The 27745-nt window shown below is 38.1% G+C and overlaps 1 protein-coding gene across 2 annotated transcripts in view; it reads left to right on the forward strand.

Moving 5' to 3' along the window:
* The window catches only part of opcml (opioid binding protein/cell adhesion molecule-like), a 263049-nt gene that overhangs the window by 198717 nt on the left and 36587 nt on the right, over nucleotides 1–27745 (forward strand). For both annotated transcript variants that reach the window (XM_053476148.1, XM_053476147.1), the window contains one exon: nucleotides 19184–19309. In XM_053476148.1, the coding sequence (XP_053332123.1) occupies nucleotides 19184–19309 (126 nt within the window). The remainder of the gene's footprint in view (nucleotides 1–19183; nucleotides 19310–27745) is intronic.

Below are 27745 nucleotides of genomic sequence, written 5' to 3' on the forward strand. Positions count from 1 at the left end.
AGCAAGAAAAGAAACCACTGGAGTACTACCAACTAAACATGGAACTGGTTGCCAAGGAAAACAGCAGCAGTCAAGGATAGATAGATAGATAGATCATACTGTGATAGCTGGGAGGATAAACCCCAAAACCCAAACACTTACCAACAACCTCCATAGGGCAGGGGTGTAATTATTAAAATTCACTTTTAGAAGAAGGTGTTAAAGCAGAAAGCAGAACCATGATTCACACCATTCACTTATCCATAGTAAGAATTAGAAGGCCAGATTGTAATTTGCATAAAAATATAGAGATGTGCAACCAATATTAAACTCTACCGAAGTCATAGAAAGGTGGAGAGGATGTGCTTATTTTCTAATACATATGAACTCATCAGTTAAGCACAGTGGAGGTAGGGCCATGGCTAAGACTTGGATGGTTGCTTCTGTAATGGGCTTACTAATCTTTACTGATGATGTAACTCATAATGGTAAAATTAGAATTAATTCCGAAGTCTAGAGAAACATACTGTCTGCCAAATCACAAAGAAATTCATCCAGTCCAACTGGAGGGAACTTCATTATACAGTATGACCATGATCCGAAACTAGTTTCCAAAAGAAACTAGAACCAAACCAAACTGATTATTCGTTTATTCGTTTAGATTATTTACATTTGAGGAATGCAACAGTTTGGTAACGTCAGATTTCCAGCTTAATGCAACAAATAGACATGCAAATAAATATTATGTGTTATCTACGTGTATTTATTGTAAAAAAAATTATTTCCAATTTTGCTCACCTAAATAATTGGTTGGTCTGTCACCAAAGGTGGCATGTTGCTTACCGTTTCTAGGTGTAACCATCAGGAAATGAAATCTGAAGTGTTTTCTCATACTTATTTCGAACTCCAACCAAAATGTCATCAGTATGTATACAAATGAAGATATTGTGCTTTTGAGGATCCCTGGGCCCTCAGAGAACCATTCATCTAAAACTATGCCTACAAACAAAGCTACCTCCTTTTGTGCATTCCATGGGAGCTGTGGCTAAAGGACTAATGAGGGTCTGTGTCTCTGTGTAAAGATTCTAAAATAGTTTATGACCAGTATGTTCTTTGAGTTATCTATCATTGTGTGTCAAAGTGCAAGAGCCCTTCAATTCAATTAGACACCACTACAGACAACAGCCAGGGTTATTCTCTCTCCTCTGCTCAAGTGAAATGATGTGTCTTTGTTTTAGATTAGTGCTGAAACCCTCTCCTCCTTAGGGGAATATATCTGACGGCCTCTCAACTAGCTGCACATTTGTGTAATAAGCCTCAATTCTCGTTTATTGGATTGAGAAGCTGCCTTTTTCCTCATTTTAAACAGCAGTAATGAGCCGTTGGAAGGATTCAGCTGTGTTATGAGAATGTAAATGGGAAAAGAGTCCTCAGCAATTTGCCCGTGTAACACATTAGTGGCAGCTAGTTCAGCACAGGCAGTGTGGAGTCCATTTTTCACTGACAGAGTTCTTCGGGTGCCCTGCCGGTTTTGCCAATTCCTTTAACCCCCCACCTCCACCCCCTTGCATGTCAGCATAATAGAACTGAGATTGGAGGCTGAAAAAACAGACAGCATATGCAGGATGGGAATGTGCAGAAAATTTCATTTCGGTTAGGAACAGTAAAAAATTTAAGACTATTTAGCTGTTTAGACACCCAAGATCAGCAATGTGTACACATGCCATGTTTAAGACATTGTTTCAGATTAAAGTTTATTGTATTATTATGTTGTCCAAAAGTTTGTTCTTGGCAATGTGACACTAGCCAGATGGTTAATATAACAGTTTATAAAATATAATTATAGGATTTTCAAGTAATATTCTTGACAATTAATTGAATCCTAGTGGATAACAATAGGTAACTTAAATTGTGTAACACAATGGCAGTAGGGAAAGACAAAAGCAATGGTCTTAGAGAAGCAATTGTTGTGCACATCAATGTTAAAAGCGTCCTAAAACCATTTCTAAACAATTTGAAGTTCAATGTTCCACAATGAAAAAGATTATTAACAAGTGGAAAGCATTCAAGACAGGTGCCAATCTTCCCTAGAGTGAACCAGCACATTTACATTCAAGTTAAAGGCACAGTAAAATAAAGTTATATGTTGTTTGTCTCAGGTTATATTTGCCTAATACTAATACCTGCTATGATCAGATGATTATCCCCCATAGAATTAAAAGAAAGGGTAATGACTTTTAAACTAGATAGCACCATATGCTATTCTGACAGAACATTTCGTAAAGTCATACATAAGCCATATTTAGAAATCTTTGAAAATTTATTAAAACTTGAGCAAAATAATAAAACTTTTAAAGGACGTTGAGACAAACTGTTCTCTTTCAGGATATGATTAAATATGTATTAGAGAGCTGCATGAGAACGAGGGCAGTAGTAATGGGGACTAAATTTAAAAGAAAAGTAACAGGAATAAAGTTTACAGTATTCCCACAAGAAGGTTGATAAATTGCTATAAATAATATGCCATCAAGTAACCATAAACAGCTCATATTACACCAGACAAAGTAAATGCTCCCCTGTTAATCACTGTGACCTTTTATTCCTGCGATGCATGCGAGATACAGATTTGTAATGATTTCACATGCATACAACATTGCTTCTAGACTTTTTTTTATTATTATTTTTTGCTCTCAGATTGTGTTACTATTCTTAACAAACTAAGAAAATAATTTGCTCTTGGTTTGCTATGGTTCATGCTACTGTGTGAATAATTTAGAGTAAACAGACAATACGTGATGGTGAGGGTATGATGTTGGGGTCATTAGGGGATAGAGTGTGGATGGTGTTGGGACACATGACAGCGCGTGGGGAATGTGGACTGAGTTTCATCACTGTGCATTTTTCTACTTTGGATACAGCATATTACAGTAAAAGTATTTTTAGAAATGCCAGTGCAGTTTAAGAAGGTCTAGATTAGTCACCTTTAACATATGACTAGGAATATAAATAGTTTGCGATAGAAGTAAAGGATTTTTAAGAAGTGATTGAAAGTTACAGTATACAGTGTAAATAAAAATGCCATTTCATCTCGCCCGGCTGCATTTAAAGAGAAGTTAGCAGCACTTTGCTGTTACAGTCTTATCAGCATCCTGTCATGCTATGGTTATTACAGTTCTTATAGCTCCCACTTACTATGTTTCACCAAGCCCCGTGGGTAGGGGTAGCTCAGTGGTTAAGGTGTTGGAATATTGATTGAAAAGGTCATGGGTTCAAACCCCACCATCACCAAGTTGCTGCTATTAGACCATTAAGCAAGGCTCTCAGATTTACATTGAGATAAAAATGTAAGTGTCTCTGTGGAAGGCTGTAAATGTAAATATTTAACTCTACTGTAAGGCTTGATTTAATATTTTATAAAAAAAAATAATAATAAATGACACAGTTAAAAAAATGTACCATAACTAGAATTTAACAGCAGAAATCACCAAGAATGCTCAAGAATGTAAACTTGTTCAGTGCTGTAACCTTGTGCTCTGTAGATGCAACTGGCCCTATTGGAAGAAGGTGACAAGGTTGATAATAGTACAGAAATGTGAGAAGGGAAAATAAGGATGGCATGGACACTAGACCACCTGATGACTGCAGTACAATGATGACAAACCTTCAATCAGGGTAAAGGAGCCAAGCTACCTCTATAGCCGCCCACTGGCTTAATTACAGGCCTTTAGTGTCATTATAAAAAGAGGACTGGCAATCAGTGCATAAAATGTTTGATCTGTTGAACATGTCGTTTGATTTCTGTCCATTGGGCTACTGGCAAAGCAATTTTATTGAATTTAACAAGCAAAGCCACATTGTTACAGAGCATATTAATATTACATTGAACCCAAAGCTGATATTTGGTCAGCCAGTCTTTCAGTGTGGCTGTCAAAGGGAGTCTGATGTTTCAGAAAATCACAGGATTCTCTTATGCCTGATACTTGTTCTGCTCAAAAGAATCAATTACCAATTATGTTTGTTCAGTTGAAAGAAATATGAAAAAAAAAAACAGATTTGAATGTGCTAGAATACCCACATTAATCCTAGCCATATACAATCATTTCATTGTTGGAGACGTTGTGAATATTGTACTGAGACCATTTATGAAATGGAAAAAGTTTCAAACCTCCAAAATGAAATTGTCATTGTGATGCCCTGACTGAATGACACTATGTCATTCTGTGGTGACAGGTTCAAAAATTGCCTTTTTCCATCTTCTAATTCAATAACTGACAGCTTTTTTTGAGTCATGAATTCTCTGGTGTGACAGGAAGTGATATTAAATTTGATTATTGATATATAAAGAATGCACTTGCATAATATCCTACAGATCTGTAAATAGATTTCCAAATATTTCACCACTTAAGCAATTACTAAGCCAAGTCGAATTGACGTAATAGTCTGACATGAAATTCAGTAAATAAATTGGTACATACATGAAATAGAAAGCTGTATAGTGTCGTGATGTGTGCCCACACCATAGGATCTTATTGAGCACAAGACATATTGAGTTTGTTGGTGGACACATGTGCCAACATAGAAAGACTGCTGAGTGCGAAATTGGTCAGACAACAATATAGATCAATAAAAACACAACAGTGCTAAGATAAAATTTATGGTTACCCGCGATGCCTACACCAAGGAATACTTTCTCTTTTAAAAGAGTAGCAAGAAAGAGCAGTATATTTACTATGGCTTGTTAAAATTAGTTAAAATCCCTTCTTTGAAGGTTCTGTCTTATCCATATGCCAAGTCTAAAAACAGATTTTTTTTTTTTTTGCAATTTGTTTAACATTTGCCATAATAATAATAATAAAAAAGGCATAATATGTAATATAAAAATTACTGAAGGATATATGGAACAGAAATTTTACTTTTGTTTTTATTCGTCACAAATGCAGTGGCGAAACAATAAAAAATTAATTTTGTTTAATACACCTTTTTACAACAAACTTGGTTGTTTGTTCCCCTCTCCAGATACTCACCTCATGTTTTTGCAGTACCATATCTTTGTTTCTTTGCGTTAATATGCACTCAGTTACAGGTTTGGAATGATGGCTGCCTATACCCCAATATATACACAGCATCTTTGAGTTAAATCGGCTGTGAATCAAGTTCTCACAGCAATCAAATCTCTTTAAGGTTCCCTCGGAAGTGACCCAAGATTACTTGTCTGCCTCACCCTTAATCACAGGTGTACTCGAATTTAATCACAGTTGCACTTTAATTAGCAAACTAGCAGGTGCACTTTAATTAGAGGTCGATCATTCTCATCACAGTGGTGGGATAAGTATGATACAAGGAAGGTGTGTGGTTCTGATATCTATGTATCCAGCAAAATTCACTTTCAAATTTAGAGGTTCTGAAGCGAAGATAAGAGCCTAGAAAAAATCTTTATTAAATTAAAGAATTCTAAAGCTTTTTCTTCTATTCCCAGCCATCGGCATTTATAAGATTATACACAATCAAAACATATAAGCCAGGTTCTACTGTACCTGTGTGTATATATATATTGTAGCGAATAACAGGGCTCCCATAGAGAGAACAGTCAATGGATCACATTCCTGAACACCCTCTTCCAGCATGCATGGCACCATCCTGATAACCTTATCTGGTTTGCTATCTTAAGGGGGACGTCTGTAAAACTAAGAAACTTCACAAGGCCAGATGCTTTGAAGTAGACCCCGAAACTGAGGGTGTAAATCGGCGATCCGGTAAACAAAGAAGACAGTTTTACAGCTCCATCCCAAGCTGGGGAGGAAGAGGCCTCATCACACCTGGACAGTCTCTTGACCTCTGGAAGACATGCCTTTCCATGAACAAAGGCATACGGCATGGACACTATTTTAAACATCTTTAAAGTGTGCCAGTAGGGCAAAACGTATTTACATAGATTTACTCAGGTCCTTTTATTCCTGTGTATATGTTTGATTAATCTGCATAACGTTCAAGGTGTAATCAGCATTTACAAACCTTTTTATTAGATAAAGGAAGGAATGAGTGGGTAAAATATGTAATGTTTGGTGTCAATCTCAAGCTGGCTTTATTTCAAGAGTGTTGGTGAACATGGGTTATTGGTAGCATGAACAGAGCTCATGCAAAATTACTTTTTATAAAGTATTAAAAACTCCAACCGGATGGGTCACATGTGACAGCCGAAACACCTGGCTAATTTATGCACGGAAGGAGGAACCACGTGAGGTGTGGCTAAGCCCTGCAATCACATCCGATTGGATGAATCACCTGTGGGACGGACTAACCCCCAAGGGACAAAAACCCTCAGGAAGTCCACAATAGAGAGAAGAAGAGAAGATATCATCACAACTGCGACCTACAACATCTTCCAAGCAGCTCGGGCTTCGCCCTTGCGGGCGCTGCGCCGCCGCTGCTGGCGTCATCCGCTCTTCAAGAACTCTCAACGAGACTTCGTGCCAGAACTCCAAAGTCCCACAACGAAGGAGACCTCAGGAGAAGTTCCAGAGCGCAGCCATCGGTAACCAGGCAACCAACGCCTCACCGAAGGGCTTTCCTGACTGACGTCATCTCTACAACAGCGCACCAACCAACCAGCAACGCCGTGATTCCCTTCGTTGGAGGTGAACCAAAGGATGAGAACGAAACGTAACGCAAGTAAACAAACAATGCTGCATACCTTGCTGAAGTTGGTGCTCGTTTCATAACTAAACCGTAAGATTGAACCCAAGACTCTGCTCTTGTGACTTTCGTTGATCTAGTAACCAGTACTAGAATAACTTCATTCATTTTCACTTGCCAAATTGTTTGTGTGTGTGTGTGTGTGTGTGCGCGTGCGTTCAAGTAGTGTAGTTTCATGTATCGTAGATTAGTCAAATAAATTCTCGTTTCTTTATAAAGTACTGTTGTCTTGGTCATGTATTTTAAAGTCTAAACATTTGCCCAGATCGTGTTACCTTGCTCATAAATTGCTAAATACTAGATTTTGTGTTATAGCCGTTGGCCATGTGATAACCAGAACTGGTAAGATACACTAAATTGTGCTAAACGCTGGACGGGTAGTCAATATAGTGTACGTTATAAATTTTGATTCAATTAATCAAATTAAACCAAATCGTTAAAGATTCGATACAACTCTGACCCAGAGCTAAAAATTACTTGTTAATGATGACGGATGCGTTGGCATTGTGTTCACATTAAAATGTCTATATTTATTGGTGGACAATGCAACCGTCATTCGTTGTCTTGATTATGTAAACCCTACGTATTAATGATGAAGAATGCCGTAAACTATTCATGGTCATTATTATGTTAAAACTCTACCTATACACAGTATTATGGTGGAGAATGCCGGCAGCTTTTCATTGTCATTATAACGTTAAAACGCTACATATATAATGGTGGAGAATGCGGGCATTGTTTGGCTTAAAAATCCATAAAACCAAGACCGATTACTGTATCTCTTCTATTGTCCAAAAATAGATTAGAGGCAGAGAAACAGAGTTTTGCGATACTGTATACGTACTTGTTTTGCGACACACCACTGTGTGAATGAATGAAATGCAACGCGAACTTACTCTTTTGATTGAATGGTTTAAAACCACCTTCAGTATTGTACGTTAACAGCCGCTATTTGCATAACATTTAGTCACGGTTAATGGTTAAAGTAAACTGCAGTTTATAATATTAAACTTGTGCGCTAAAGACGAAGCAACCTCTTCGCTGTACATTTTAATAGTATCAACATCGCTTGTTGGAACGAAGAAATCTTCCTTCATTGTGATAAATATTGATTGGAGCGATGTTCCTCTAATCTTTTAAAGGCCTTCATAGCGAGCGGGAAATGCGTATTCCATTTTCAAGCTCAGCTATACGTTAAAGTAAACTGCAGTTCATGCTTAAACTAGTGAACTAAACGCGGTGCTCTGAGAGAGTGGCAAATGCGTTGCACGGGAGAATGTTAATCTCGTTAAAGTAAAATGTGCGGTCAAAAGACACGTTTGTTCATGTGTTTAATGTCGGTATGTTTGTCTGACAAAGGGCTGAGATCCGCCGAGATCTCAGCAACATTGTTGTGTTAAATGTAGTAACAACTAAGTTGTGTGCCCCACTCTAACGAGTGGAGTTGACGTCGTTCAGCTATAAAGAGCTAACTAGGGTTGTTCGGGTTGTTCATTGTTAAATGCGCTGCCATTGTTACTGACCACCCATAACTGTTGAACTAGCACGCTCGTTTAAGTGTACGTAACTATAGCGACGACTGTGACCCGAAAACTCTAAACAACCTCTTCCGCGATAACTTTTAAGTGCGCAAGCGCTTTCTGGGTCTTTTTCCTTATTCTCTTTTGACCCCCTCTTGATTACTTTACCCTATACTTAATGGATTAAGCAAAATTACTTTCATTGATTTTGATGACATCCTGGAATGTTGATCATTGTCTAATTGTTTTAATCTAAAACTTAAATTCAATTTCATAAATTATTACAGTTTCGGTGTTCATCATACACTGTAACTGTAACTACTTATATGATTTTGATGATAAACATCTTTCAACATTGATCATCAACTATCATTATTAGTTTGAAATTCTTTAAAATTAAGTAATAAATTAGAAGTCGGGTCTCTAATTTAATGATGGACAATCAATGGAGTTAATAACAAATTGCTTCTACCAATTCTAGTGCTAATTAATGCTCAATAATTAGCTATAATTCATAATTTAAACTTCAAATTTAAAAGGTTTCACATTATCCACCAGGTCTTTTGTCACCCAGTTTTAACTAACTTGGTCAACCCTGTTAAGTGTCCTCACATTAGAAGGAGACCCCACACTTTCTTTTTCTCTTTAACTCAGTTTTTCTCCTGGTTTGACTACTGCTGCTATTCTAGGATTGTATCTGTGAAAGTCACAAAAGCAGAGAACGGTAGAAACGTTACATATTGTTGAAGCGTGAATTCTTAGGTTCAAATGCGCCCCACTCACACCGTACCTTCCCTTTTCGTGCTGGGATCCTACCTAGCCAAGGTTAAAGCAGGTCAACTAGGAAACCGTCCATAAAACTTTGAAGACGCGTTTAAAAGTGTTTCAATCTGTGTATGGTTGTCAACCCTAATGCTGAGTTAACCAATACTGTCATTGTTATTGTTTCTTTCGCCTAGAGGAAATCTTAAATAACAATCACATACTGAGAAATCCCCATCTTAAACCCCTTTACTTAGGAGCACCCTTCCAAATCAAAATTAATAAAACAAAAGGGGGAAACTCCCAGTTAGTAGCATGCCCACCAGAGGACCACAGTCACAGAGAACCACACTCGGCAGTAGCCCACACTTACACATCTGTTTGCTGTGTTTGTTGTTTTTTCTTTCTCTCTTGCTTTTTGTTTTGTTTCTTTCTCTCACATCTGTGTCAGTCGTGGTTCTAGAACCCCATCAAAACATGTCTCGCACCACAGACCTGTCAGTCGCTGAAAAGATCTGAAGACATGGACAAGTGTTGCAACCGACAGCTTCCTACCTAAGGCTGCCGAAACACCAAAGTACCAGACGCCAGACCAGCTAGATGACAACTTAATGAGCCGTATGAGACAAGACCCAAGTCAGTGCTATAGTCCCAATGAACTGTCCAACATCACCGACTCCTTATGTCACACACTCATTGTCGCATTAATGCTGCGCAACAGGCACGCCGCCTATCTACAGCAGGAGCTGGCGTGTGCAACAACGCATCAAGCAACTGAAACTGGAAGCTCAGGAGCGACAGAAAGGGGGTGACGAGGTAGAGCAGGACAAAGTGAAAATCACTGTGCTGCAAGCAATTCTGGCAACTACTACACGTGAAAGTGAACAAGGCAAGGCAAACTACGCTGATCTCTCCGACAGGCTGCAGTATGCAAAAGAGCTACTAGAAAAGGCCACGTCTGACCCCAGGGAGAAAAATGGCAGAATTAAAGCCCTCAAAACTCACCTGGACAAGCAAGGAACGAGCTCAGCTACCTCATGCGACAGATGGACCATAGCAAAGAAGAGTCCTACAGCGTCACCGAGGAACTCAAGCCCGCCTGTGAATGGTGCCACGATCCGTCAAGGTAACGACATGCATGCATCTTAACCCTGTTGAGCAGGACCAGGTCCCCTGTTCTTGGACCGATACGTAGTGGAAGAAGCGACGGGCGGGGCGACGCATCCCCCAGCCCCCTTCAAAGAACCCTACCTCATGGCAGAACACTGGGAACCTGCTCCCTCCAGCCACAGAGCATCGCATGGCTCAGAACTTGACCAACTCGCCAGGCACCTTGATAAATTTATGCCACGTCTGCCAGGCAGCCAAGATTTCCAGACTTATGTATGAAAAGTGATCTCCATCTAGAAAAGAGACTTCACATCACTGACCAAGGTAAACTCTGGCTTTGAACAACATACAGCCCTAAAGTGTGCAGCTACCAAAAGTGTGCAGCGACCTAAAGTGTGCAGCTCACCCAAAGACTGACTACCATCTGCTCCGGGAAGCTCTCAACAAAGATTTCTGACCTTGAATCAGAACAATGATTCAACAAAGAAACTAGTCAAAAGTCTAAGCTAATCCAGCTCAAGCCCAAGCCACAAATGAGCTGAAGACATCACCAATGTCAAGACTTTTAAGAACTGATGAGAAGGATGATTAAAGAGTTGTTCCAAACTGAAAAGGGGGGAAGAATAGACCACTGACACAGATCAACTGTCATATACCTTTCACCACAGTAACATACTTTGGTCCTTCTAGGAAGGTACATACAGATATTTTATTCACTTTTGTAAACAAACACCTAATCACCCTCCTCTGTCTGCACTGCTAGGCCCAACCTCTGGTAGAGAGGAGTTGCTCCACACATGCGACACTAGTTTAGTTTCCTCAACCTATTTGTGTCCTTGTGGCCCTTTCTCTTTGTGTTTGTCTATTTTTTTTTTCCCCTGCGTTTTCTCTTTCTTTGATCAGGGAATTATCTTAACCAAGCTTGAGTACAGCTCCCAAAAATTAGGTTGACTCTTTCCACCCAAAGTGAAAGTAAATCGTTGTCAGCCAATCGAAACAACCCAATTTGGGATAAAGCCTAGCCAAAAGCACCCCATGTCGTTTTAAGTGTTCGTAACCAGACCATACGAGGTAACTAGGTTATGCACCATGATTCAGTTGGTTATGGAGGTGTTGTTTGTGTCTTGTGTGTGCCTGTTCTCTCTCTCTATGTTTCTACTTCCAGTGCCCGCTGATGTTCGCGAATGGAACCTCACCGAGCAAAAAGGGGGATATGTAGCGAATAACAGGGCTCCCATAGAGAGAACAGTCAATGGATCACATTCCTGAACACCCTCTTCCAGCATGCATGGCACCATCCTGATAACCTTATCTGGTTTGCTATCTTAAGGGGGACGTCTGTAAAACTAAGAAACTTCACAAGGCCAGATGCTTTGAAGTAGACCCCGAAACTGAGGGTGTAAATCGGCGATCCGGTAAACAAAGAAGACAGTTTTACAGCTCCATCCCAAGCTGGGGAGGAAGAGGCCTCATCACACCTGGACAGTCTCTTGACCTCTGGAAGACATGCCTTTCCATGAACAAAGGCATACGGCATGGACACTATTTTAAACATCTTTAAAGTGTGCCAGTAGGGCAAAACGTATTTACATAGATTTACTCAGGTCCTTTTATTCCTGTGTATATGTTTGATTAATCTGCATAACGTTCAAGGTGTAATCAGCATTTACAAACCTTTTTATTAGATAAAGGAAGGAATGAGTGGGTAAAATATGTAATGTTTGGTGTCAATCTCAAGCTGGCTTTATTTCAAGAGTGTTGGTGAACATGGGTTATTGGTAGCATGAACAGAGCTCATGCAAAATTACTTTTTATAAAGTATTAAAAACTCCAACCGGATGGGTCACATGTGACAGCCGAAACACCTGGCTAATTTATGCACGGAAGGAGGAACCACGTGAGGTGTGGCTAAGCCCTGCAATCACATCCGATTGGATGAATCACCTGTGGGACGGACTAACCCCCAAGGGACAAAAACCCTCAGGAAGTCCACAATAGAGAGAAGAAGAGAAGATATCATCACAACTGCGACCTACAACATCTTCCAAGCAGCTCGGGCTTCGCCCTTGCGGGCGCTGCGCCGCCGCTGCTGGCGTCATCCGCTCTTCAAGAACTCTCAACGAGACTTCGTGCCAGAACTCCAAAGTCCCACAACGAAGGAGACCTCAGGAGAAGTTCCAGAGCGCAGCCATCGGTAACCAGGCAACCAACGCCTCACCGAAGGGCTTTCCTGACTGACGTCATCTCTACAACAGCGCACCAACCAACCAGCAACGCCGTGATTCCCTTCGTTGGAGGTGAACCAAAGGATGAGAACGAAACGTAACGCAAGTAAACAAACAATGCTGCATACCTTGCTGAAGTTGGTGCTCGTTTCATAACTAAACCGTAAGATTGAACCCAAGACTCTGCTCTTGTGACTTTCGTTGATCTAGTAACCAGTACTAGAATAACTTCATTCATTTTCACTTGCCAAATTGTTTGTGTGTGTGTGTGTGTGTGTGCGCGTGCGTTCAAGTAGTGTAGTTTCATGTATCGTAGATTAGTCAAATAAATTCTCGTTTCTTTATAAAGTACTGTTGTCTTGGTCATGTATTTTAAAGTCTAAACATTTGCCCAGATCGTGTTACCTTGCTCATAAATTGCTAAATACTAGATTTTGTGTTATAGCCGTTGGCCATGTGATAACCAGAACTGGTAAGATACACTAAATTGTGCTAAACGCTGGACGGGTAGTCAATATAGTGTACGTTATAAATTTTGATTCAATTAATCAAATTAAACCAAATCGTTAAAGATTCGATACAACTCTGACCCAGAGCTAAAAATTACTTGTTAATGATGACGGATGCGTTGGCATTGTGTTCACATTAAAATGTCTATATTTATTGGTGGACAATGCAACCGTCATTCGTTGTCTTGATTATGTAAACCCTACGTATTAATGATGAAGAATGCCGTAAACTATTCATGGTCATTATTATGTTAAAACTCTACCTATACACAGTATTATGGTGGAGAATGCCGGCAGCTTTTCATTGTCATTATAACGTTAAAACGCTACAATATATATATATATATATATATATATATATATATATACAGTGAAACCTTGGATTGCGAGTAACGCGGTTTGCGAGTGTTCCGCAGGACAACCAAATATTTTTTTATTAATTTTGACTTGGTTTACAAGTACCGAGTATCAAATAACACTCATGGGTTTCTTGTTTTGCCGCTGCACGTCACGTGATCACAACTGAGCCAACGTTTTTTCTCTCTTTTGCGCTGCAGCATTGTTGGTAATCGTTTTCCCTGCTGGGTCTTGTTTCTGTGTAGAGCAAAAAGAAAGAGTGTGTGTCTGTGAAGGCGAGTTTCCATTATTTAGTATAGGGAAATTTGCTTTCTAATTCTAAATTAGTCTATTAAAATAATGCTAACTAAGGGAGTTAGCCTTAATAACTAATTGCTAAGGCTGAATAACACAAGCTTAGCCGCACTGCTCCTTCCCAACCTTCTCAACTTCTTTATTAAATTAAAACAAACAAACAAACAAACACACACACACACACACACACACACACACACACTATAGGACGGGGGAAAAAAAGAGCATGACATTTTGCAAAACTACAGAATTGTTATTACTATAGGGTTTTTCCTCCCAAATCAAGAAACACTCAGGGAAAAAAAATGTCAGCGTAGTTCCATTCAGATTTAATGGCCTCCCACAGATAATAGTGCAGCTGTTAAGAAGCTGCGTTAGGTGTATTAACATGAAATGAGCATTTGAATGATCTGCAACACTTTTGTCTTGAAAAGTACCTTGACCCACTTCTTTGACAGCGCCTGTGTATGCTCTGAGTTTTCTTAAGTGAAAAGTAATTTCTTGTTCTTTTTTTTTTTTTTTAAGTGTCAGTGATTCCTACTTTCAAATGCTGCACGGTCTGCTGACATTTACACCAAAAAAAATCTTTGCGACAGCTCGGTTCAACTCAGTTCATTTCAATAGAAAGTTAACCCCTCCAAGAGAAATGCACCTAGGTGTCCGATATCTATGACTTATCCAGCTGTTTAAAATCACATGCATTATCTACTTAGGCATTTTAAGGTTATGGGTCAATTGTTGCATTCAACGTAGCAACTGAACTGATGGCAGACACAACTCAAAGTCCATTTCAAGCTGTGACTTAATAAATAAATCCCTTCACTTTTTCCCCAGAGACAAAGCTTTCAGTTACAAATTGGTAAAAGTCTGATTTAGTGTTTTCCTCCTGCTGCCATTTCCTAATCAGTGTAATTGCAGGTAGAGGATTTGTTTAGTGGTTTCACTTTAAAATAAATAAAATTAAACAATAATTCAGCACAGTTCTTTCTTAGTGTCGGAGAAGCAACAAAATACGGACGACTGATTTCAACCTATTCCTGATAGAATACTTACAGGGCATACATGAGTTATCAGAATATATTCAAATGAACACAATGTTACCTTTTAACTGTATTTATACTATAGTTCGATCCTAACCAGATTAGATGAACCAGTATAGAGTTTATACTGTAATTAGTATACTCACTCTCTTCTTCCACATATCCTGCATCAGACTCATGTTCATGTTTAGGGACATCTATACTGAATATCATTTGATAATTAATAATGAATAAAATGATGAATTAACTTATAAATATTTTAAACAGGTGGTCTCATTAAAATAGGCTATTAGTCAGAGATGTAGATTTAAGTGCAAAAACTTGGATGTACGGTGGATAAAATCACATTCTGCAGCTTTAAATGAAATGAAGACAGTTTTTGTTTTATCCAGCTGCATTTACTCAGTGCAACTTTTAACATTCAATTTAAAGATATAAAACCCTCATGTTAGAAAATAAACTAAAATAATAAAATAAATATAAAGCAAACACTGATTTGAAAAGGATGGCCCGGTCCTAAAAATGACTTGTAAAGTCAATCAGGTGAAGCTAATCACCTTCTAAATGGCAGACAAAGCTTTGCACATCTAGACTTTGCAAAATTGCAATATTTTATTAATAATAATAATAATAATAATAATAATAATAATAAAACCGTGATGGCACATAACTGCCTAAAACACAGTAATGTTGATTCTTATCCTCTTCCTCCTCTTATTATTATTATTATTACTACAAATAAAGTGCAAGGCATACAAAGATTTTGAACTTCTAGAAGTGTAGAAAAGTATAGAAAAGATGAAAAACTAAGAAACAAGAACAGCAGTTTTTGATAAGCTATCTGTGCCCATTTTAAGGCATAATCAGGCCACATTCTGTGTGTGAAGCTTGTGTGTTACATGTGGAACACACATCCAGGTCTAAATGACCAATCCAAGTGCTGCGCATGATACAACACACAAAGTACTATTTTTTCCTCACATAAATACACTCATGTAAGCATATCAAATAAGGAAGGATATTTTAAAAAGTGTGGCTTTTCCTTTTTTTTTCAGGTAAATATAGGTAGTTTGTTGCCTCAGTATAGGAAGTGTTTCGAGGTGTGTGTTTTTTCTACAAAATTAGGACACTTCTGGACTGCCTGCACCGTTTTAAATTGGTATAACTTCATTTAGTGTTATGCAGATTTAACACCAGAAATTTACAACTTTGGGGAGCAATTCGCTTTAGTGTGTCTTTACACTTGCCATGTTTGGTTCAATTAAAAGCAGCTCTGGTGCGGTTGTTCCCTTAGTGCAGTTCATTTGAACAGGTGCACACCAAGCAAGCAAACCGAGGATATTCGAAGAAGTGGGTCTCGTCTGCTTCCAAATGCACTCGAAATGGGAACACACCATGGACAGAAGATATGTAAACGAACCAAGTCTTATTCGCTGGCGTTATCTGATGATGACTGTACCTGAGAACTTTCACTTGTTAGCTCTGTATCGTTGTCATGAGTATTAATTTGGAGGGATGGGACAGGAGGGCTTTATTCAATAACGAGAGCATGTTCTAAAACGTATGACAGTTGGCCAGTCTGACGAAATGGCGTATGTTTTTGAGTGCTTTATTATTGAACACAGCCCTGCTGTACATTTACACACACTTGTGTGCTTTCATACCAGACTGGCAGCCGGAGAAGCGGGAAGAGTCCATCAGAGTATTAAAGATCATTGCTTGCATTTATGTATGTATGTATGTATGTATGTATGTATGTATTTATTTATTTATTTATTTATTTGTGGGGACAGTTGTCACTGGCATCTGTATAAAAGCTTTGTACTGGATGAAAGCTAGTTGCAAAATAAAAACATTAGGGCTAGCAAGCGTTTTATTTGCCATCTGGAGCCATGCCTGTGTTCTTTTCAATGCATAGCATTGCATTTTAGACACTAATGAATTTGTAGCTGGTAAAGATACCACCATATGTAATTCAAACACCTTCTTCTCTTGCGTCTTTTGGTCTGTTGTTGAAAACGGCAGTGTGAACAATAAGCAACCCTGGACATTATACTAGCAAACTAATACATCATTTCATGCATTGGTCTGAACCTAGAGAACCGTTCTGCGAGTGTGAACACATTCTTATTACCTTTCAGCTGCGATACACACACAACTAGCAACACTGCTTGAAGCGCATATGCCAAGGACACGCAAATTGATTTCGTTATCCATCAAACAAACACATTAATCATCACGACTGTTACATTGAAAGATATTTTTTCAGCTGAATCTAATCTCATGAGATTGATTTAACATTAAATATGAGGCACAGCCTCCCCTAAAATGTAATTTAAATGCTGCAATTAAATGTTTATCAATGTATCCATATCCAGCAGGAGGTTTTGGTGGTAAAAATGTTGTGGTGTTTGATGAACTGATGTCTAAACAACAGTGACTTCATGATGTGCTGTGATATCGAATGCGCCAGCACCATTTTGCAAAAATATAATAAAATAAATAATGATTTAAAAATAATAATAATAAAGATAAATTGTAAAAATAATAGATAATAAAATAAAAAAAATATTATCAATACCAAACCAAAGGCCTCGGTGTGAATCGCCTCTAATTTCAGGAGCTTTTACATTTGCTAAAGACGTGAAATACATTCCCTTTTACATCTCAGCCCCTACAATCTAATGATAATCAGAAGAGCAAAATCAAAAAAACAAAGCAGGAATCTATCAGGAACTTATTGAAGTTAAAATAGCTGTTTATATTTGATATTTAAAAACAGCATCACCAAGAGCAGGATTTAAATCCCGGATGATGGACAACATCAAATGTGCTGAAATGTCATTGGCTTCAACCTATACGCCCAAGTTAAAGATTATTTAGAAGTAAGCAAAAATAAGTCCAACAGCGGACCAAAAAATACTTTTTCTAACTCTTCCCCTACTTCCTCTTTGGTCAGATTGAGGTCAGTGGCTACACTTGTGCCAAATAAATCCTAAAATCATCCTGTATGGAATGCCTGAAAAAGCACAGCTGTCTTCCATTGCAATACATGTCTATGTTGTGTACTTCAATAAAAGACAGCTGTGCTTCCTCTACTTTAAAACCCACCAGCCGCTACTCAATCTGATGGCATATCAGCAGCACTAATACTCTCCACACTACCTGCTCTCATGTACAGACACATTAATGCGCATCACAAATGCAAGCACATTTTGCAGTTGCATCAAGTTTCGCTCTTCGTCTCCTATCATACAAACATCTGGGATAGAATTTTTTTAACCACAGCTGTATGTGTGTGAGAGAGAGATTTTGTAGTTTTACCAGTAATTTCTTTGCAACAAAGGTTAGCGAACTCCGGCATGATGGTGCGCCAGCTAAATGATATCTTTCCAGGTTTTGGGCTGCCTGGTTGGCTCTCACTGAAAAGGGAGAAGATGGGCGAGACAGGCAAGCTGTCATCATTGCGTTTGCAGCCTAGGTTATGTAAACAGCATTCCCTACCCAGATATCGGATCACGTCAATCAAGCAGTAGAAAATGTAGGGCTGACTCATTCCTCTGATGGAGTTATAGGTTTACAGAGACGTAGTTCATACAAGCTTTATTTAAATAGGCTTTTGACGATGGCTCTAATCCTGTCACGGATCCACCTAAAAACTAAGTATAAATAGACCTAAAAAGACAAATAAACCATCTGATTGTCAGCTTTCAAAAAAAGTAAAATACTTCATAAACCTTAATCAGGTGAGGAACCACATTTGGTAGCTTACAAGTGCCAATATCAGTACTTCAGGTAAATACTATTTGTAGAAAATAAGTATTTTTTTTTTATTTTCACTTTATGAAAAAAATATATTACCCAAGATGGGGGAGGAACCTTATATGGTAACACTGACCTCGATTTGCTACATAAAAATTAAACATTTGGAACAAAAAGACACACAAAAGGAAACTTATGTCTTTGAAATTTTGTTTTCAGTATTTCAGTGAGTGCCCTAAATAATCTAAATCATATTTTTTTTTTATTAAATATGCATTTATAACCCTTGGAAAACTATAAAATAAGTATTTTAAGTATTATAAGTTTGCACTCAGACTCGAGCTGGATTATATATTAATGATAATGATCATTATTATTATTATCATTGTTATTATTATTGTTTCCGAATTATAATTATAGTACATTTAAATATTTCTGCTTATGAGCCATCTTGAAATATCGCGTTATTGCACAACATAACCAGGCACATACACACCCAGAACTACTGGAGCAGTAGAAATTCTTAGTTGTTAACTGGGAGAAGTCTGTCCCTGGGGTTAGACCTAGAATTCTGTACCTACAGACTGGTGGAACTTTTGGACGGTAGTTTCTGTGTTCCATCACTCTGGCTTTTAAGTACACTGGGTTCTGCCTCTGCGGAGAACGGCTTTTAAGACTGCATCCCACAGGACTTGCTCAGTGTGCATATTGCTCATGTGGACTCAAACTGTCTTTGCCGGCTCCATGTATCACAGATTATCGCTGATTTTGAGTTTTTTTTTTACGCATAAAAAAAAAAAGTTAAATAATACAACAAGAATTACTGTTGTATTTGTGAACTAACTTTCAATGAAGTTAGCATTTTGAATTTAAGGATCATTGCATGCGTGATTCATTGATTAATTGGGTATAATGCTTATCTTGTGTTGCAGTTCCTGCTAGGATTGTGAACATCTCAGCAGACATAACGGTAAACGAGGGCAGTAACGTCAGTCTCATGTGTCTGGCGATTGGACGACCTGAACCCAGTATTATATGGAAATATCGCTCGGCTAGAGGTAAGAGTTCCTTCTCGTTTTTCCCAGCTGAATCCTGTAGCACTTAACTCTTTTTCTGTTCTTGCTCTAATTGTTTCAAATATCACAAACCGCAGCAAAATGTAGAAGTTGACTTTGCTAATAGCTGATATTGAACATGTGCTTCATGCTGAATTATTGATGAGACATTGACTCCCTAGCATAGTTATTGACTCATGCACCAGTTCTGTTGAAATGAGACTTTATACCATTCTGAAATCTATAGGATTCTTTTTGTTATTATTATTATTATTATTATTATTATTATTATTACTTTCAGCAATGCAAGATATTTCTCCTGTCACTGTGTGATACCTGTTAAAAAAGTAGTGCATTATTGTTTATAGCTAGCTTTATTAAAAACACATCCAGCTTCACTATTAAGAGTGGCTGCAAGTAGAATATTCACTAACTTTAATTGAAAAATGAGAAAAACAGGTAAAATGAAATGCAAGAAATCAAGGAAACCCCTGAAAGGCTAATCTTCTTGACTTGTTTTTTTCCTCTTTTCTTTTTTTTTTTTTACTTATTGCTTTCCCTCTTGATCCGACATAAGCCATCTGACACTTTTATTCTCTTTACCACTTCCTGATCCAATAAGAAACCTTTTTAACACTAATTTCGCATTGGCCCCTTGCCCTAGGAGCCAATTAATGTTCTTATCGATACTTTTCCATTTCCATTTCTCAGAAAACCTTGCCTCTTAAGCTGGGCTGGACATATTCAGTCAGTTTTTTCGACGGCAAGTAGCATGGGATGCATTTGAAATCTTTACATCAATACAGACATAGTGTATTGATGTCTTTAATGGAGGTAACGGAAAAAGCATTGTTGTAGAGCGAGAGAGAGAGAGAGAGAGAAAAAAATAAAAAAGGAAAATCACTTATTCTATTACAATAATTTGACATGGTTATGTAACCTTATTATATAAGGTTTTTTTTTGTTTGTTTGTTTTTTTTAACATTAGATATACTATAGAATATAAATAAACTAGTTATACTTACTGCTCCAGCCCTATATGTTAAGTAAAAATAAACTCTTGAAAATAGTTTGTAGATTTTGTAACTGGCTGTCTTGAAACCCACCATTATAGCAGCCTTTCATATCTATCTGCTTTATTAAACTCCAGGGCAACTCATGCCACTTTTAATTTACCCATTATTACCAAAAGGACATGCACCAGCAACACAAGCAGGCAAGACGAAAATTTTCTGAATCACGCTCCTGCAAAAGCAATATACACACGGCACACGTGTCTGCGCACTCACTGTCCTTTAATGTCAGGGGCTGAGCGGAGACGGCCGTTATCTGGCCTGACATTTCTCTCCGCGTCTTAATGTAAGAAATGAGATGTGAGGGATGTGTTTGTGCCTGGTGAAGTCTCAGCTGCTGTATGAACTTGAAGGCTTTTCTGGAATGACATTTATCAGGTGCCCCCCCCCCTTCTTTGTTTCACTTTTTTCCATTTGCTTCTTTGAATCAGGAAAACCTTGTAGATAAATTGAAGTGGAATTCTGTAGTCTGAAATGAGAAGCGGGTGCTGATTTGTCACAATGAAAGTCAAATAAAGGTGCGGAGAAGTAGTAGTGATGGTGGTTGAGAGTTTTGGAACTGTCAGGACAAAGACCAAAGGCCAAACTGTGATCAGGAGTGTTCATTGGGTGTGATATTAGATGGGAGAATCTAAAATCCAATAAAATTATTAGTGGCAGTCATATCATTATTAGTGGTAATAGGTAATTACCTCAGGTCACCAAACATGCCAAAGAGTTATCCCTTTCGTATAAACTAGAAAACAATGCGTGCACAGTTCTGTCATTTTAGCTTAATTGCTCTTGCACTTGCACTTCTGACAATTTCTCAGTCACTACTTAAAGCATGTTAAAGTGTATGTATGTGTAGGCTGAAAAATATCACCTGAAATAAAGATCAAATCTCAGATGTCTTTTCACCTTGTGGAATCATGTGACGTAATCCCTGTCATTAAGCAACTCCATGAATCTACAGCCTGGACATAATCAGCTTCTGCCTCACTTTATACTATTCTGTGTAGAGCATCAGTGGTGCTGTTACAGTATGCCTGTTTCCCTAAAGGTCCAAAACAATCTGACATTTCTTTACAGAATATGCTATAATCAGTAGTATAGTGGTTCGACAAAGCAGAGAGAAATGCGGAGAACCAAGTTCCACAAGTTCTTTATTTAGAATGAAAAGATCAGTGTTTTTAATGCATAGAATATTCAGACAAGCTATCCTGGAGATTCCGTGGTTCACTGGCACGCAGGTCCAATTGGCGTATCTCAGTGCAGGTAGAGTCCAACATGGCGAGCCGAGCAAGTAAGGCGCATGGCACAGGGCAAAAGGCACGTTAGAGGCAGAGCTGAGGCGCGAACAGGAGCACATGCCAGGCTGCTTCCTTCTTGGTGAAGCCTTTCCCAAACTCATGAGTGTGTGTTGCAAAAGAACCTACTCACCAATTTGTGGTTGTGCAACAGCGGAATGGTAAGTGATAATCATCCGCCAGGCCGCTGAGTGTGCTATAACTGTAAAGTTTAAGCGTGGAGTTGTCTGATTTATGTGCGCACTGTAAGTCCACTGTCAAAATACTAAAAAGTTTCCCTTTCCCTGGAAAGGTAAGGTACAATTTATTTATTATGGCTTGCAGTTGCCACATGGTTATCAGAAATGGTTTCTTTGCTTGGCCATATAAAATTTAGATGGATTTATTTTAATAAATTTCCCATGATTATTAAGATTGACTTGCATCCCAGCCGTCGTGTACTGTATTCCCACCTCAGTTTTTTTCAGATCTACGGTGACTCCAATCAGAACAAACGCTTACTAAACTAAAATGTGAGTGAAAGAATATTTAGCATATTTTTTTCACTCTGGAATTATCTGGATTCTTCAGACTAAAATGTACAGTACTTTCTGATATTCAAAATGGTTCATCCCTCACTATACTTTTGTGCCACTACAGACTGAATAAAACATCATGCTCTGAGGAACCTGAAGGCAAAAAAAAGCTTTGCAATTCACTCACTCCAAAACTCCCTTTCAGCCTTCTGATGTCGTACACATTTTCGACATTCTTCGGTCGTTCTTGTTATTGCAAGAGGTTCAGGGCCGCTAAATTGGTTATAGCCATGATTGATAGACAGGCAAATGGCACTGTAGTGGGACGCAGCGGTCGGGTAGCAACTCTGTCAGGCTGTTTTTCACCCGGAAAGCTTTGCGTGCCATTTGCAGAGGCAGAGCTGTCAATGAGGACAATGCTACCTGCTACTTCGTACTGAAAGATGATGTACCGTATGTGCGTGTGTGTGGCTACACGTGTCTCTGCACGTCTTCTCGCAAATGGTACTACAGTGTATTGTGCATGTGCACTGATAATCAAATTGGACAGATCTGTAGTCTTTGAGAAATGCAATGAAAATCTTCAGTTTTCAAGTGACCAGCTGTCGTCGTTTGTGTGTCGCTTTTTTATGCAGAGCATATGGCACAAGGCTGGATCCGTCCCCTGCAGTTGACATTGCACCATTTGGCACTTTAGAAAACTGGAGCATTTTTCCTCATGCACAGTTTCCGACTAGCTACTGCTTGCTTCCACCTGGTTATAGGCTTTAGATCTGAAGACCTGCGTAAACCCGCACTCAATCTCCCGCCCGGAACACTCCACACTCTTTGAGAACTCTTAATACTCTAATGCTGAGTGCAGCCCAGAGCCGGAAATAATCAGCAGTGTCCCAGTTTTCAGCCTATCTCCAAGAAAAAAAGCTTTTTCTGTTTCCGTTTGTTGAGAACTTAGAGGGAGCACAACCTTAGAGGAAAAGTCATCCCTGGATCATATTACATATATTCGTATTGATATATTTATTGATTCTGGTTATTACATTAGGGAAAATGCTGTTTTTCCCCAGTTTTCCAATAATGGCCAATGTTATGTTAATGAAATAAAAAATGACTTAAATTTCTAAAATGCCAACTAGCTACAGTATATACGTTGTGGCCAATTAGCAGTCTGCAAGATCAGGGCTTTGATGGTGAAAGTAACAAATAAGAGGAACTCACAACCTCCTGTTTTCTTTATTTGTCTATTTTGTGCATTTATATATATATATATATATATATATATATATATATATATATATATATATATATATATATATATATATATAAGTTGTGGGATCTGAACCTGGGACCTTCCGGACTGTAGATTAGATTAGATTAGATTAGATTAGATTAGATTAGATTAGATCAGATTTAACTTCAAGGCAACCAAATGCAGTTTTGGTCAAACCAGAAGTGCAATTTGCAGAAAGTGCAGGATAAAGGTATAAGTTCTAAGTTCTAAGGGAGAAGCTATGGGTGATGATTACAGAATGATATTGTGTGGGCATAATATACGGATTGCTAGTAGCTATAATTATAAATTTACAATGGATAAACAATATACTGTATACAAGTTGCTGTAGTCCAATGCCTTAACCACTGAGCTACCCCTGACTCCCAAGCGGCATGTTAATGTCATTTTTAAAAACCTTTTATGGTTTTCAATGAATATTTTTTAGTTTTTAAGTTACATACATTACACATAAGCGGCACAGTGGTGTAGTGGTTAGCAGCGTGGCCTTTCTCTACGTAAGAGCAAAAGTGCCGTGGGAGCTTACGCTGTTCTTTTGCGGCCGTTTTTAATACAGCATTTGCCGTCCCAACCGCCACCATGGTTAAAAAAGCATTAATATACTACTGTAAAGATGCTGCATTGTTTATATGATTTTTATACTGTAGTAAACCATACCACAATTAAGTGGTAGAGATGGTTCAAAAAGGTTTGTCAATACATTTTTTAATATGACTTTTTCCCCAGCAAAAAGTTTTTAAAGTGTTAATTGTTTCACTTTCTTTTTTTTTTTGCATGTAAAAACCAACAGCCTTCATTTTGTTTAAAATGTTGTTTGTTATATAAGTTTTTTTTTGTCGGCATGCAATTTGTTCTGTTGTAACTGATTTTTAAAGTAATGTTTATTGCTCATTCAAAAAAAATAAAATAAATAATAATAATAATAAAAATAACAGCACTTGTAAATAATAGCGCACCTAAGACTAGTACTGTATGTTAATTGTATACAATAAGAAAATGTTCAAATGTTACACTGTAGTCCTTGACTATAAGTCTGACATTTAAACAGTATTCTCTAAGCCCCAGTACTTAACTGGGGCTTATAGAGAATGGCCATTGCCTAAAAAGTTTGAGAACCCACATGTTAACATAAAGAACTAAAGAATAATGACATGTTGGAAAAAATAAGTTTAAACTAAAAAAAGAAAAATCAGAATGTCATTATAAATTCAAATCTTAGACACCACTAAAAATTGCAAATGAATTATTTGAGGTGTAGGTTGATTTTTTTTTGTTGTTGTTTTCTTCAATCTCCTTTGCATTACTTTTATTTATTCATTTCATTCAGCATCATACAGGTGAGATAAAAGCATTCACTGAATACATTTTTTTATCCTGCCGAAAGGTCTTTGGATTTCATTCAATACACACGTTTTTCTTTCACCAGTAAAATCAAATGATTTCATGGTTTTTACTGCTGAAATGACCTTGGAATAATGCTCTTTTATTTCTTTGTTTTAGGAGATATGTTAGAGCGAGCTGATTTGTGCACTACCTTAACAGCCTAGGAGGCTACAAGAGCAGGAAAGTTTTAATAGGATTAGGATATATCAATTTCAAAGCAGAGCGAATAAAGCACTCTTTGAAAGTAGATTTTATGACATTGCACACTGCTGGAAGCGTATGATATGTGTGTTTGTTTTTATGATGGGAGCTGTGTGTTTATTGCTTTAGGTTCTAACAAAAACCACACCAGCGCTTTTATGGGATCTAATGCTAATAAATGTCTTTTTTTTCCCCTTTCTTTCTTTTTACCACCAATTTGTTTTTAGTTACACACTGTAGGCTTGAGTAGTGTAGCAGTACTGTAGACACAAGACATGGGTAGATGGGTATAGACATTTTTAAATTGTGTTTTCAAATAACCATTTATCAATCACGTCAATCCTTAGCAGTTGAATTTAAAAGATAACGATTCATGCCAGTTTCCCAACCAAAAAGATGCATCAAGGATGAACATTTCTTAGCTTGTGGTTAACTAGCCAAGTTTAACTACAGTAGCTTACATTTCTGAGTATTAATGAAAGTATTTGAATTAATCATTCAAAATGACCATGGTATATGTACTATAAAAGTCTGATGGTACCCATACCATCATATACCCACCTATGCTGTATTTTTCACAATAGCATGGTGCTATACACTATGGTGCATGATTCTACCATGGTAAATGTGTTGGTTACTTACAGTATACATATACTATTGTATGGTACATGCACTTTAGTATGGAACTATGGAACATGTTCAAGAAAACCGTTAAAAATATGCTATATATGTTCATGTCCCATAATATTAATATTTAAAAAGGATGGTGTCATTTTCCCTGTAGTGGTACTCTCCCGAGGTTAATACGCAATCCATTTATGAATACCATGGTACTGATTGGGTACCACAGTCATTACAAAAGTTCAGTAGGTATCTAATGTGGTACTGCCTGTAGTTCGTAATAAATTGTGATTAGATTAACAAGCTTGAAATTTGCAATAATTGCTCTCTACCTGTCTGTTCATAAAAAGCACATATTTATCCTGGTGAGATTTATACAAACTTTTGCTATCCAGAAATTTGAAAAAAATATAGCAATTTGTCTCTCTTTTCCATAATAGTCTACGTGATAGCTTCAGGTCAAATGCAACTTTTTTTTTTTTCACAGGTACCAATCATGTGTATAAATACGGGGGTAAAAAGAGAAAAAAGCAATGTCGAAGTGGCCATGTCAAATAATCCGTGCTGAAAGAAGATGAGTTTGTGTGCTGTTTCACTGGGGTCTTAGCCATGCTTCTTGTTAGCCATACAATGATAGTGAGAAAAATAAGACTGCGAGAAAAGAAATAGGGGTCAAGGGGAGAGATTAACTTACACGCTATGCCAGTGTTCCTCAATGTGGCGTCAGGGCCCAGTCCTTCTCCTGAGAGAGGGCAGCGTGTACTCAAGTGTCCTGCCTGATGCAGTTTTCTTCTCAGACATCATAAATCACCAGCAAACGCTTGCAAATCAGGCGCAACGCAGAGATCATTAGCAACAGAATAGCAGAGTGGCTGCAGTGGAGGGTTTGTAGCAGAGTTGTGGCACTGCGGTTAAACCTCATTTTGCCTGACATGATTAGCCCTCTGAGGGCTTTTCTCTTTGGCAGCCCCCCCATGATGTGGGTGGAAAAGTCCTCAGCCTGGAGCTGCTTGACAAACCACTTCAAGAGACTTCATTATAGCTTAATAACTTGTCATCGAGAGCTATTCCTCCACGTCCGGCTCTGACTAATCCTTAAACAGGCCTAATTCATCATCCTCTTGTAATGTGAATTTAAAATACTCATCACAACTTTTCACTTTTTCGAAGATCCTGCTTAGGATAATAACAAATGTACTGTAACATGCAGCAAATTCCATTCTACAGGATATTCACTGTGTTCGGGCATCTTACTTTTCATTCCTAATGCACTGAAATGTAATTCGTTCTGTTGTAACAAGCTGAAAACTCTTTCAAGCACTTTAGGGAATTCAGACCTCTTCTAACGACATTTGTACATTTCCCACAGCTGTCTGGCATCATTACGGATAACAAATGCTGCCATATTGTATTTTTAGGCTCTTTTGACTTCATGCTTCTTATGGTAATAGTGTTTTGTTGTGAGGGCTGCTTTGATGCATGTGAAATCTAATTTTATTCATTATAAAATATATCTTGTCTTGTATTTGTGCTCCACTCAAAAAAAAAAAAAATAGTCAGATAACACAGTAACACTGATAATGAATAATTTATTGGGACTTTGGGGTGAGTAGAAGTGAGCAGAAATCCATGCTTAAAGCTTTAACAAAGGTGATTCAAGAAGAACAGAAGGCGCTGTTTTCAAATAGTGCTGAAATAGAGCACAGACGTGGAAACATCTGCGGTTATCACTGGCCTCGTTAATAATGCAGATGCTCTCTGTGGAGCTGAGAGCTGGGGCCTGCAGCGAGGCTTCTGACTGTTGATCCTCCAAGTTTACGTCTGTATACAAGATGAAATCCTCACCATCCCCCATATTTTCTTTTTGCGAGTACAAGAATTGGGTCTACGGTAGGAATTACGTTAAGGGCTTCTTAGTGACAATTGATAACAGGTGAAGCGCTTCAAACCTGCCTCCTGAATGCTTTTCACCCTGTTGTCATTTTCTTAAAATCCTTACATAAGCCAAACTGTAGCTGTTATTACAGCCATGCCATCATACTCAATCCTGTATTTGATGTAAGAGGATA

The sequence above is a fragment of the Clarias gariepinus genome, chromosome 17 (assembly GCF_024256425.1).
Source record: "Clarias gariepinus isolate MV-2021 ecotype Netherlands chromosome 17, CGAR_prim_01v2, whole genome shotgun sequence".
NCBI lineage: Eukaryota > Metazoa > Chordata > Actinopteri > Siluriformes > Clariidae > Clarias > Clarias gariepinus.